The 12,462-nt window shown below is 38.8% G+C and overlaps 2 protein-coding genes across 3 annotated transcripts in view; both read right to left on the bottom strand.

Moving 5' to 3' along the window:
- Nucleotides 1–1,651: 1,651 nt before the first annotated feature.
- Nucleotides 1,652–4,205, bottom strand: snrpd3l (small nuclear ribonucleoprotein D3 polypeptide, like). Of its 2 annotated transcripts, none has more exons than XM_005938833.1 (4): nucleotides 4,123–4,205; nucleotides 3,179–3,319; nucleotides 2,321–2,513; nucleotides 1,652–1,866 (listed from the first exon to the last, which is right to left on the bottom strand). In XM_005938833.1, exons 2-4 carry the CDS (start codon nucleotides 3,302–3,304, stop codon nucleotides 1,802–1,804), a joined length of 384 nt encoding a protein of 127 aa, XP_005938895.1. In that variant the 5' UTR covers nucleotides 3,305–3,319; nucleotides 4,123–4,205; the 3' UTR covers nucleotides 1,652–1,801. The 2 variants fall into 2 exon arrangements, with proteins under 2 accessions (XP_005938895.1, XP_005938894.1); XM_005938832.3 differs by having other exon boundaries at nucleotides 4,041–4,172.
- A 2,486-nt stretch (nucleotides 4,206–6,691) lies between these two features.
- The window catches only part of adora2ab (adenosine A2a receptor b), a 12,807-nt gene continuing 7,036 nt past the window's right edge, over nucleotides 6,692–12,462 (bottom strand). The window contains exons 4-5 of the mRNA XM_005938834.2: nucleotides 9,140–9,243; nucleotides 6,692–8,676 (exon numbers count right to left, since the gene is read on the bottom strand). Coding sequence (XP_005938896.1) covers nucleotides 7,718–8,676; nucleotides 9,140–9,243 — 1,063 coding nt within the window. The 3' untranslated portion in view covers nucleotides 6,692–7,717. The remainder of the gene's footprint in view (nucleotides 8,677–9,139; nucleotides 9,244–12,462) is intronic.

Raw genomic sequence — 12,462 nt, 5'->3', positions numbered from 1 at the left:
CCTAGTGGCACCATCTTGTGGTGTACTGGAGAGTTGGACCTAGTAAAATAAACTGGCCTTGGCTCTTTAATTATGGGCACATTTTATTTAGAGGTCTAACATAATAAGACTATTATATTTAGGATGGCTGTGATGGCTACCAGGACACTACAGCCAAGCCACTCTCATTACACGTCCTTTGTGTATATGTGGTTTTGCAACTGATAGCCATTATCTTTAAATCATTGAGCTTCCTGCACTGTCTCCACAGTACATACTGTATATTATTGTAACAGATCTTGCTTGCTCTGCATTTGGTATAAAATGCTCTCTAGATTTTTGCATTAATTTAAAACAATTCAGGAAAACTAGGGGAAAAGGTAAATTTTGTTGCAAATTTCAGACTTAGAAATCCTGAATGATGATTCATGGTCATAATCTAACTAGTTAATTTACAATCCAAAACATTGTGGGTTTGTTTGTTTTTTTAAAGGGTACACTTATGCATCAAAAAATGTGTGATACACAATCCCTCTAACACAAAGTAATCCAGGGTTCTGCCCATTCACATGAAAGAGATGAAGATAAAACTGAAAAAAAACTACGGTAAGATATTAAACACAGACTGGAATCAGCAGCCAGTTTCTGAAACAAGAAGCGCTATACAGTAGTTAAGTATTAAAGGCTCTGCATAAATGTGTGAGCACTTTGAGTGTTTTGGTTAACAACACTTGAAAATGATATGCGAGTTAACAGACTTGAATATCACATTTCTAGTATCGAAACAAGGGAGAATCTCATGGATTATAATTGAGCATTTCATTAATGTTTAAAAGGGTTTTACTTTTTGTCCTTTTTAGCTGCAGACTAAGCAAAGAAAAAAAATTCATATGTAGGCTTAGGCTACATGCACATTTTATGCAAGGTTAGCAACTACAGTACAGCCATCCTGTTTTATGGTTCTATATTAATGCTCAAAGAGCAATAAAGCTGTTGAAAAAAAAAAGTTGTCCTCAGCCAACACAAATGAGGTAGCATTTAAGAATCAATGCCATACTTACTACTGATGCCTACTATCGGGAGAAAAAAACAAAAACAAAAAACAGTATGGTGATGAAATCCTTTTTTTTTTGGGCTTTTTTTTTAGAGGTCTAACATAAGACTATTATATTTAGGATGGCTGTGATGGCTACCAGGACACTACAGCCAAGCCACTCTCATTACACGTCCTTTGTGTCTATGTGGTTTTGCATCTGATATCCATCATCTTTAAATCATTGAGCTTCCTGCACTGTCTCCACAGTACATACTGTATATTATTGTAACAGATCTTGCTTGCTCTGCATTTGGTATAAAATGTTGCTTCCATCTGCAGAGGGCCAAGGACTCCTCTGGGAGTAGTAAAATTAATTTCCAAAGAATTGATTGGTTAGTATGTGGTGATTTTACGCCCGATTTTATCTGGTCCACAGCAGAAGGCAACATGGCAATATACTCAGGTAACCGTTTAATAATACAGAAAACCCAGGGTTAACACTGAAACTACTTGGATAAGGCTAAACACCGCATTCCTAGTACATTCCTTATTAAATATGTTTGAAATAAGACAGGTGGCACAAGTGAGTCTCTTGTAAATGGGAAAAGAAAAACAGAACAAAAACATCAGGACACATCAAATTGAAAAACTTTTATTTTAATTAAAAGAAAAGGAAATTAAAGCAACAGACTGCAAAGTACGAGATTTCAAATGATATCCAACGTATCAAATTCAAGGGGAAAACAAAAACTATACAATGCAAAAATGTTAATGTAGCTGGAGCAATTATCGCCTCTTCTGGAAGATGTTTCCCCTTCCCATTCCACCACGCCCTCGTCCTCTTGCAGCCACTGGAGAGCACAAAAAACAAAGATGGCATACTATCAGTTTTTAACGTAGAGTACCTCACTGAACCAGAAATACACCAACGGTTCATTAACTTTAATAATACATTCAGTACTTTGGTTGCGAGAAGTACAGTGAAGTCTAATTTTGTATCCTTAACACCCACTTGGCAAAATATCAGTTCTATCTTAAAGGGGATGTGAAGACAAACTGAACAACAATGAAACATTTAAATCAGTGTTTCTGACAGATCCCCCACACCTATGACAAGACTGTACTTATTACACAAGGAACAGAGCAACACTGGACAGAAAGCACTTTTCTGATGGTAGGATTTAGTTATGCTGCACAAACACAAAAAGGCAATCAATGTATGCAATGAGTATAAAATCACCGTCAGTTGCACCCACTACTGAACATACTGACAGGTGTATCAATCTACTGCAAATTTTCACTCACCTTGTGCTTTAAGAATAGCTGCCTTGCCCCTTCCTGCACCAGATCCCTGGTTCTTGTTCTTCATACTCTTCAGCATAGGAGCATTTTTTAACATATCGGGTAAAATCAGAAAGCGGATTTTGCTGCCACGGATGTAAACTTGCTCCAGCTGTGCCACGCGGCCATCCCGATAAGTCACTGTGATATTAGACATCTGTAAAAAACAAAGATCATTCTTTCAACAAATGTAATCAAACTGCTCTTTAGTGTTTTATTCAAATCAACAGTAGTTATCTAAACTTTACAAAGCCATAAAAGGAACAGTTTTTTACCATCTGATCCGGGACCGATTTTTAATTAACTGGCTTTTACTAATGCAGCTACCAGATTGGGGTCTCCAGTACTTGATTAGCACAGTTCACTCTTAATTTGACACCGACAGGTGGAAAGCTTGGAAACCTTTAAACAACTATGGGGAAAAAAATAAAAATAAACAAAAAAAACAGAAATAAATGTTATAATTAAAATAAAAACACCACAAATTGAACCTGAACATTCAGAACAGAGAGACACAGAACAAAGACACTATTATTTGTAATGAAAATTCCTTTTAGCCTCATTAAGCTTTTCTATCTGTGTTGCCACACAAGACATTACGCCATTTATGGGCATGTACCTGAAAATAAAGTAAACAAAACTTGTTCAAATTATCGAGCAGCCTATTAAAGACTAAACTGTTGATTACTCTAATGAAGGCAGAAAAGAAAAAAGAAAAAAAATCATAAAAACAATACAGTACCAACACTTTGGTTGATGGGACCCCAGGAGGAAGGAGGAACACCATCCACATTCACTTTACACTCTTTATCATGTACTGACCTGGCAGTTCATGTTGTCCTCTGCTTCAATCAGCTTGCCTCTGTAAACCTCTCCAGTGTTGGTCTCACAGGTCACAATGTGTCCTTCTGCCTCATGCAGGACCTTGATTGGAACGCCGATGGACATTTTTCAAGAATGTTTCTGGAAAACAAAATTTAGCAGAAGAAATGTTACACTGTGCACATTCATAGGCTGTAAGCTCCTGCAAACGCATTTATTTTCTTTTTTTTTACCATCAAACATCAGACTCAAAATTATATTTAGCCATAAAGTTGGGTTACAGTTAACTGAACTGGCTTGTTAATTTTGGGATGCGTTTAGTTACAGAAACACCAGGGAAGCAATCACTTGTCCACACATTATCCTCGCCAATTAATTTTTCACTCGAGTACTGCCTGTGTAACGACAATCAGCTCTCTTATACTGTTTAAAGAGTTGCTGGGAGTAAATATATAACAATCAGTGACCCTCGTTAAGATGGGATAAGCAGGCTACAGTTAACTTCTGATCAATAAAGCGAATCTCTCAGTCAAATCATTAAATATCGAAGCTGCGAGAGGAATTAGCCTTCATTAGCGAGCTAGGCTAATGTACAATAATATATCCTGGTTGCATACAATAATGTAATCCAATTAATGCCATGTGTAACAAACCAAACTTAAAATTACACAAATACGATTTCAACATTAACGTTTGCCTCTTTATTGCAGTAACAAGTTATTAGATCGGCAAATAGACGGAGCCATATTGGCTCCTGAATGAACGCGCTTGATTCAAACGCCCAAGAAACAAACAACGCTGCTAATGAGCACGGAAAAAAAATTACGGTCTCAGTTGAATTACGAGTATTTTTGTTTCTCACCTGGAGTCTATCGTAAAAGCTAGTTTCTTTGTTATTGCTTCTTCTTTTGACGTTGCAACGTGCGCCAGACGCGGTTCCCTACCTTTTGAGCCCTTTTTCCGCTTTCCCACAATCCACCGGCGGGTCAATCGAATGCTTCCTGCGATGCTCCGCAGTGCATTGTGGGATCTGTATTTTTATGGCTTTACGGGTTCACAAGGAATTTGGCGAAAAAAATGATACATCAAATGATCATCAGTAGATCTTTTATACATGCCGTTTATTGTATTTTTTATTATTATTCCATAATATGTCATTGTTTGTCATATAAGTTGCAGGAACTACTCTCTTTTTATTTGATAGGTTATTTTTTTCAGTTTATTGATTGATTGTCTCTAGATTGATGGCTGGATGTTTTGTATTGTTTTATCTTTAGACTCAAGGGACAACTAGTGGAAATCTGAATAAAGAATAAAGAATGAGCAGACATTATTATCTGTCTCTCATCAGCTGTCTATGAATCAAGATCTAGGCAAACCAATGACCAAACGAATCTTTAATTATGTTAAAATAGCTGTTGAGCTGACTATAAATAAAAATAAAGTTGCATAGCTGAGAATCTGGAGCTTGAGCATCTGTGGGTCTGTGCTTTTTCTGCTCCTCTAAAAATAACATCATTTTTAAATTAATCATACTATTGTTAGTAGCGACGGCTATCGTATGTGGGAAATTCCCTCCCGAAATTACACTTTTACACTAACCATTCACTTCGCAGAACAGCATCACAGTAGCTCCCTGGTGCAGGCCCTGGTGCACAACTGAGCAGTTGGATAGATTCAGCAGAGTCTCCAGCTTGAGAAATAGTTTGTTCTCAGATTCTCTGGTAACTTTTAAGAATCACCAAAACACAAGTTTTAACATTAACAGTAAGGAGGGTAACCCGTTTAGCCAAGTTGCAAAGAAAAAGTCACACCAGAAGAACTAAGATTTGAAGAAAAACAACAACAACAACAACAATAAGAACAACAACAAAAAAACCCATGGGGTAAGAAGAATCACATGTACTAACAAATTTAAGTTTGAGGCATTTAAAAAGAAGAACATTTGTGAGGTGTAGAACAAAGGATGCAGTACTTGTAATGGTTATGCGGTGCATTGGTGGAGGCGGGTAATTTATGAGGCTGACTGAAATCATCAGCCAGAGAGGGAATGCACAGAGTATGACTCTTTAAATAAACACTGTGGTCTCTGCTGCAATAAATCTTTTGTTACTGAGTTTCTGATCATTTGCATTTCTTTCTAAAAGATAGCTTAATCATTTTGCATGCTGGTGTCACACATGTGTAATGTATGGCAGCATGACACACTATAAATGTACACACTGGATTGTTTTCCTCCAGGTCATCATACCACAATGGTCCCTTATCCTTTTTATTTTTTATGACTCAGGTATGTAATATCCATAACCAAATCATTTTGATAACCCTTCTCATGCTTATCAAAATATCATAACATGCAACAACAACAAAAAACATTAAAATGAAATGGTTTCACCCATTTTAATTCCCCTCTTGCATGATTACAATGTGTAATAAACGCATACATTTAAGTTTTTGAATAAACACAGTGCAAGTTAGATACGTACCCGTATTCCTGGGTACTCTCTCTGGGATTGCTTTAGGGCACATAAAAGCTGGTTAATGTAGGGCTTTGCCACAGTGGAAGAGCTTTTTAATGAGAGAAGGGAAAGCATTATGGGATAATAAAAGACACCATCAAATGAACCTTCATTTGATTTCCATTGCATTAGGCTTATTGACTGGCGTCAGTGCCAGGCTGCTCTGTAAACATTTCTTACAGAGTGGTCTGTGGTCATGTGTATGTACTTTACCTATGTATGTGTGTCCTTTTCATAGTGTTATGCAAGCAAGCCTTACTCTAAAAGCATCTACAATACAGGCATATGGGGTCATATCTGTACAGGCAAACAAGCTCTTTGTTTTGGATGGTTAGTGAACAACAGTGAACATGTGTTGCCCGGCACTGATCAAATCGCTGATCACAACAGCAGCAAAACAAACAGAGTTTTAGTTGTAAGGCCTGTGAGGTCATCACACTTCTCACTTATAGAGTTACAACTGAGGAAGTGGAGACTGTCAGAAAACAAACACAGCACCTTACACAACAGAATCTGTTACATCCCACATCAGATCTGCACACTGTTAGACATCTCCACATATGATACCACATATTTTAAATACTTCAAGGTTTTTCTACAGAAAAAATCCTAGATGTGCAGGAACCTCTATCCAACCGATCGTGGCTCAAGAAGTTCGCCTTGTTGGGAGTTGGGAGTTCGCCTTGACCGAGACTGTTCGAGCCCTGGCTCGGACAGTCTCGGTCGTTGTGTCCTTGGGCAAGACACTTCACCCGTTGCCTACTGGTGGTGGTCAGAGGGCCCAGTGGCGCCAGTGTCCGGCAGTCTCGCCTCTGTCAGTGCGCCCCAGGGTGGCTGTGGCTACAACGTAGCTTGCCATCACCATGTGTGTGTGTGAATGGACTGGACGTGTAAAGCTCTTTGGGGTCCTTAGGGACTATTAAAAAAAGCACTATACAAATACCAACCTCTAATAAAGCTCTGGGCTTCCTCACCTAGCTACTGGTACACGTATGTGGATGATCCTCAGACTTCAGAGTAGCCACACCCTCAGACAAAAACTGGTCCATCCTAAGAACAAAACTCCCAAACATAATGCCAGATTTATAGGAGGAGTAAAGGAGGTCTTCTATTGCCATCTCTTATGTAGCAGGTTTGTAGAGAAACTCATGAGAATTTCTTCTCATGATATTATAGTGCACTTCAGACCCAGCCACACCCTTAGAGAAAAACTGGTTGATCTCAAGGACCAAACACAAACTGAGCAACATAGCGTATACTTCGCAGTGCATCAATGAGAAACCAAGCAGTCACTTGTGAATGACCATCATTGAACGGAGGTGGTGACACCAGCTATCAGCCACCTACAATGCAGTCTTGAGATCCTTTCCCAGGTGCTTTAACCCCTACTCATACCTTCCCTGAGATGACCTCAATAGGGGCACAGTCTCTGAGTGGTTTCCCCCACAACCCCTGACGATGGTCATGACCAACATCTTTTTCACACTTTGGCTCATGTGATGACTCGCATGATCAATATTGGGTTAACAACCACCTCCAAGTGGAACAACCCACACTAGGGGGCAGTAGGTCACATCCTGTCATGTGACCTATTGAGGTCACTTCAGCCAAGGTGTTTTTGAAACAGAAGAAGCCTGTTGGATGAGAAGTGAAACATCTTCACAACTTAAAGTCTAGTTTCCTTCTTTTTTCACGCTCTTCAGAGTATCATAACCTGGATGAGTGACAAAGTTCAGTTCAGTGCTGCAGCACAAAAACACCACATAAATCGACATATTTAAAGATATTTAATTTTGATGGCATACAAACAACACAGATAGCAAAAACCTGCACATTACAAAAAGTATATTATCTTTAAACATTAAAGTGCACATTAAAAAAAGAAACTCCAAACTAAAAAAATAAAATTTTACATTAAAAAAACAGATTTGCTGTCGAGGCTGATTTGCTGAAATTTCACGTTTGCAGAACATTCTGTGTGTTCTGAGAGCAAGAAATTTGAAATAACTAAATGTCTTTGTCATGATATTTCTGTGATTTTTGAAGAAAGGGAACAGTCATTCTGTTTTAATGGGAATGCCTGAACATTTACAAAAGTAATGCAGCTTCCTCTGTCTTTCAACTCCAAAATATCTGTTGCTCCTCCCAGATTTGTGGCGGACGTTGCTGCTTCCTGTGCAGAAGATGCCAAAATACCTGGCTGATGCTGGACTTCTGATGGGGTGCCAGTTGCTTTTTGGTGTCCGTTGGGTGTATTACTGTTAGGTACAGAATCTAAAATCTCATGAGAGGCATTTGATGTAGTTTTCTCAGCACCAGAATCTAGAACATAACTATTTACCATTGTGCCACATGATAAATCCTCTTTACTCGTACGGGCAGATGTCTGCATGATACTAGTGCTCCTTACACCTCTGCCATCAGCACTTTCAACCCCGAACACATGCCCATCCCTCTTCCCCAGGATGTGCTGATAGAGAATCTTGCGAAAGGTATGTCTGAATTCTCGAAGGCGGTAGGCGTAGATAAAGGGATTCACCACAGAGTTGGCATGGGAGAGAATGATTGCAATGTTCATCACCCAGATGTGTGGGCGCTCACAGTCCTGGCAAATATGGTTGATGCAATTGATAATATGCACAGGAAGCCAGCACAGAGCAAACAAACCAACGATAATAGCCAGTGATTTTGCAGCGTGTACTTCCTTCTGCAGAATCGAACGAGATGAGCCAGAAGATGGAGTTTTCTGTCCAGGAGCAGGTACGTGTGCAACTTTGAGGCTCATCATTCGAAGCTGTCGGCGAGCTGCCATGAAGATATGGATATAGATGACCAACATTATCACCAAGGGCACCAGCACGCAGCCAAAGAAATTGAAATAGACCATATAGTCAAGGGGAACCACTCTCTCAAACAAGCAATGAGTCATTCCTTCAGGGCAGCCTTGGCTTTTGGTGGCAGTTGTAGTGGAGTTCCAACCTGTGTAAAGAAAACTGTGATTTATTGCCAGTTTCATCCAAAAGCAAAATTATAGGGTTTCAGCTCAGCTCAGTTTTCCTCAACAATCTCCTCAGCAGTTAGGACCACTTAAACATGCTTAAATATGCAACTTAAACATGAAAACATGAATAAATAAATGTATGCATGTCTCTCTTGCCACTGCCAGTGCAGATAAGAACACAAGACCTTTCTAGAAATACATTGTTGATGCATTTATCCATTTACACTATACAATGCAATAGAATTGTTGTAATAAGCAGTGGGAAGATATACAGACAGAAGCGGGGCATCCTCCCTTACACAAGAATAATGTTTGCTTGTTTGCATCAAAATACCTCCTCTGCATGATTTTGACTATGTAAAGGAAGGTCGTTTCATGTTTCACACAGCATCAATTAAAAGCATTGACTCTGTGTGGGAATTGGCAAAAATCTTTCCCCACCTGTGTTCCAGCCAAACATCGGTGTCAGGCCGATGCCCACTGAAAGAACCCAGCACAGTGCAATGATGCCCTTTGCCCTCTTCCCTGTCACCAGACTGTTGTACCTAAAAGTTTGAACAGAACACAAACATGCATTATATATGCAGCCAGTTGCTTTATCTACTCTGTCAGTGATAGCATTCCCTCGAGACAAAGTCAATACAGTTTAAATGAAGAGAAAATGATTTGTGCACTGAAGCATTAACACTTTATTCATTTAATAAGCGAAAGCAGGACTTCAATTGGCCCGCTTTAAAATGCACTTACAGTAATCTGATTATCTCTGCAGTGCTGATGCCCATTTGTAGCTATGGTAATTAAAGACAGCACTAATCAAGTGTTCAAAAATCCCTTAAAAAATAAGGATTTCTTAAAATTAAAAATATATTGATTTCATTAGGGCATTGAATTTTTTGTACAACACTCCCGTTGTGTTACATAAGTGTAAATGAAACTGCTGTTGTTGTAAAGGACATTTCCATTTAGGTCAAGTTACTAAATGAAAATCACATAGTGGATGCTAATATCAAATAATTTTCATGCTGACATGTCACATTTGAGTGATATATTTTAGTTTTAAAGGTAAAGTACTGTGCAAAAGTCTGGAGCTACAGCTGATTTCTTTATATTTTGCTTAGAAAGCTTGAATTCAAGAACATAAAGTTGTCAAATACAAATACATTTATATATGTATTTCTAATGAGGTCAGCTACAAAAATAACTGTTCCCATAGGCCAGGTTTTGCCTACTAATGCTCTGCACCAGAACCAAACCTACAAAACCTTAATGAAGGTGTGGACATGTATTTATTGTGGCCGGCCTTGTTATGCATGTTTCTGTTTCACAGCAAAAAAAAAAAAAAAAAACTCTTGAAGGATATTTAAGTGACTCATACAAATATGATTTATCAAGTTTTGCTGCAGCCAGTTAAGTCTAAATTTAACACTGGAAAAAAAGTTTGTGTTGTTTTAGTTGTGGGATTTATGATAGTTGGTGTTCATTTATTTGGAATGAGAGAGGGAAATGTCATCAGAAAGATAACACAGCACTGTAAACGCAGTGTAAAAGTTATGTCCTGTCCTGTACCTCTTCCCTTTCCCAGTCCTCACCCTGCACGTTTAGAGTCCAGTCCCTTTCTGCATTTCATTATTAATACTAGTATTTAGCATGTTGTATTTTTCAACTGCATTTTAAATTTTCAGTCACAAAGAAATGGTAATTAAAACATGATTAAAATGTCTCTACACATGCAATCGTCAAAAAATAAAACTGGAAATAAGGAAGAATTTGAACTGGTACAATTCTATTAAGCCTGAAAGTCAATACTTGGTATCATTACCTTTATTCTTTATTCTTAGTTAAACTTGTAATTTCTTGAAGTAGGCTTCGGGAATAATTCTCCAGACTTCTTGAAGGACATTCAAGGGTCTTTTTTGATAGTGTTGCATTCTATCCAGGTATGCTTTTACTGCATTGGCAGTGGGTTTGGGATTGTTGCCATGCTGAAAACTTAGACTAGTACCAATCAGATGCCTTCCAGATGGTACTGCATGGTGGATCAAAGTCTCATGGTATGTCTCTTGTTCGTAGTTCAGTGTCCAGCACCACTGGCAGTGCAACCCATGACAAAGCCTCTATGTTTCTTACAGATGGCTGTAGACTCTCAATGTTCTACTGCTCGCCTGACCTCCTCCATACATGTTGAAAACAACTTAAACCAAAAACTTTCGATTTGGATTCACCATTCGATAACCTTCTTGGGTAATTTGGCATATCTCAGCCCTTTTTCCCTGTTTCTTGACAGCCATTCTCCCACTGAGATCATTTTGGATGAGGCTTCAGTGAACAACAGATGGGTCAACTGAATGGCCAGAGAAATCCCTCAGGTTCTGTGTCAGGTCTTTGCTCTGCTTTTTGATATTTCTTGAGGACATGACTTTCAGATACTGTTCATCTGCTGTAAATACGTTTTTTGGCCTGCCACTTCTTCTACCTTTGACTTATGTCTGTGCTGCCTTTGGCATTTTTCACAGATCAGATTCAACTAAAGAAGTGGAAACAAATTATGTATTTTTCAATAGACTGCTAGAAACAAAGTGTCTAAAGATATGGCTGAAAATGTCTTCAGTAAGGGTTGATTTTATTGGCTCAGTGTTTAGCTCTCTCGGATCTGGATTTACTGACCAATAGCTGTCCTTACAGCAATGCACAGTGTGGTCAAGTCTCTAATGTTTTGTGCAACCACTTAGTGGATCCTTGATTACTGTGGTCTATGCTGAGCACTACACTCAGTCAGTAAATGAAGATTTTAACAGGACCTCAAGTCTCTTTGCTATACTTCTCCGGATGCTTACCGGATGCCCATGGTGGCTGTAATTACTTAAATCTTTAAAACACATACAAATTAAATCTGGTTCTATTATGTGTTGACACAACACTCGTTTAGCTCCCAAGTTAGGTGCCGTTTTCTATGTTTCAATGATTAATTGTTATGAAAATGGTCAAGTACAACAACTGTTTGAAAACTGAGTGAAAAAGCAGCCATTGTCCAAAGAAAGACCAGAAAGCCTGGTAAAAATACTGCTCAAGACCGCTTTGAAAGAAATTACAAACAAGTCCCCAGGAGGACCCAGGACACGCTGGGGAGATTACATCTCTCAACTAGTTTGGGAACGCCTTGGCATTCCTACTCCCATTTGAGCACAAAGAGGTGACTCCGGAGAGGGAGGTCTGGGCTTCTCTGATTAGTTGTCACGCCGCCTCAGGTAAGTGGTAGAAAATGAATGGATGGATAAAAGCATTGGAAATATAAAGAAAGAGGGTTTGCTCATGTCTTTGCACAGCACTGTATTGAAATCTTCATGTGCACAACTTTTGATGCAGGAAAAGAATTAATTCAGAAACCTGATTAAGGAAATAGAAGTTTGAAAATCACTATGAATTATCAGTGTACCCAGCATCACCTTGCATACACTGACTTAACTGTCTGTGTATTTTTGACTGAGATGTTGCATGGCCAACCTGGTAGCACTAGGCTTCGTAAAGCCTCCTAATAACTACATGATTAGTTGTTCTCTGGTCATTGGTGCTGGGGCTGTGTCACATAAAGACACAATCAAACTGTTATGCAACCGCTTATGCAAATGCGTCACCTGCTTTGGATTATGGCTCGGTGGTGTGTCAACAGATGTGTTGCAGAAACAAGGAGCTTTGTTTTAAGCTTCTAAATAAATGATCCATTAAAGAGCAATACTATTTGAATGCTGCTGATTTACATGAATGCT

This window comes from Haplochromis burtoni, unplaced genomic scaffold, assembly GCF_018398535.1.
Source record: "Haplochromis burtoni strain Fernald_Lab_line unplaced genomic scaffold, NCSU_Asbu1 Contig_118, whole genome shotgun sequence".
NCBI classification, from domain to species: domain Eukaryota; kingdom Metazoa; phylum Chordata; class Actinopteri; order Cichliformes; family Cichlidae; genus Haplochromis; species Haplochromis burtoni.
Note: the sequence above shows the minus strand (reverse complement) of the source record. Positions and strands in the feature narration are given on the sequence as shown.

Coding starts and splice junctions, on each gene's coding strand:
- snrpd3l (XM_005938833.1), bottom strand. CDS start 3,304: ATGTCCATCGGCGTTCCAATCAAGGTCCTGCATGAGGCAGAAGGACAC. Junction 2,514..3,178: donor AGGACAACATGAACTGCCAG/GTCAGTACATGA, acceptor TGTTTTTTACAG/ATGTCTAATATCACAGTGAC. Junction 1,867..2,320: donor AGCTATTCTTAAAGCACAAG/GTGAGTGAAAAT, acceptor TGTGCTCTCCAG/TGGCTGCAAGAGGACGAGGG.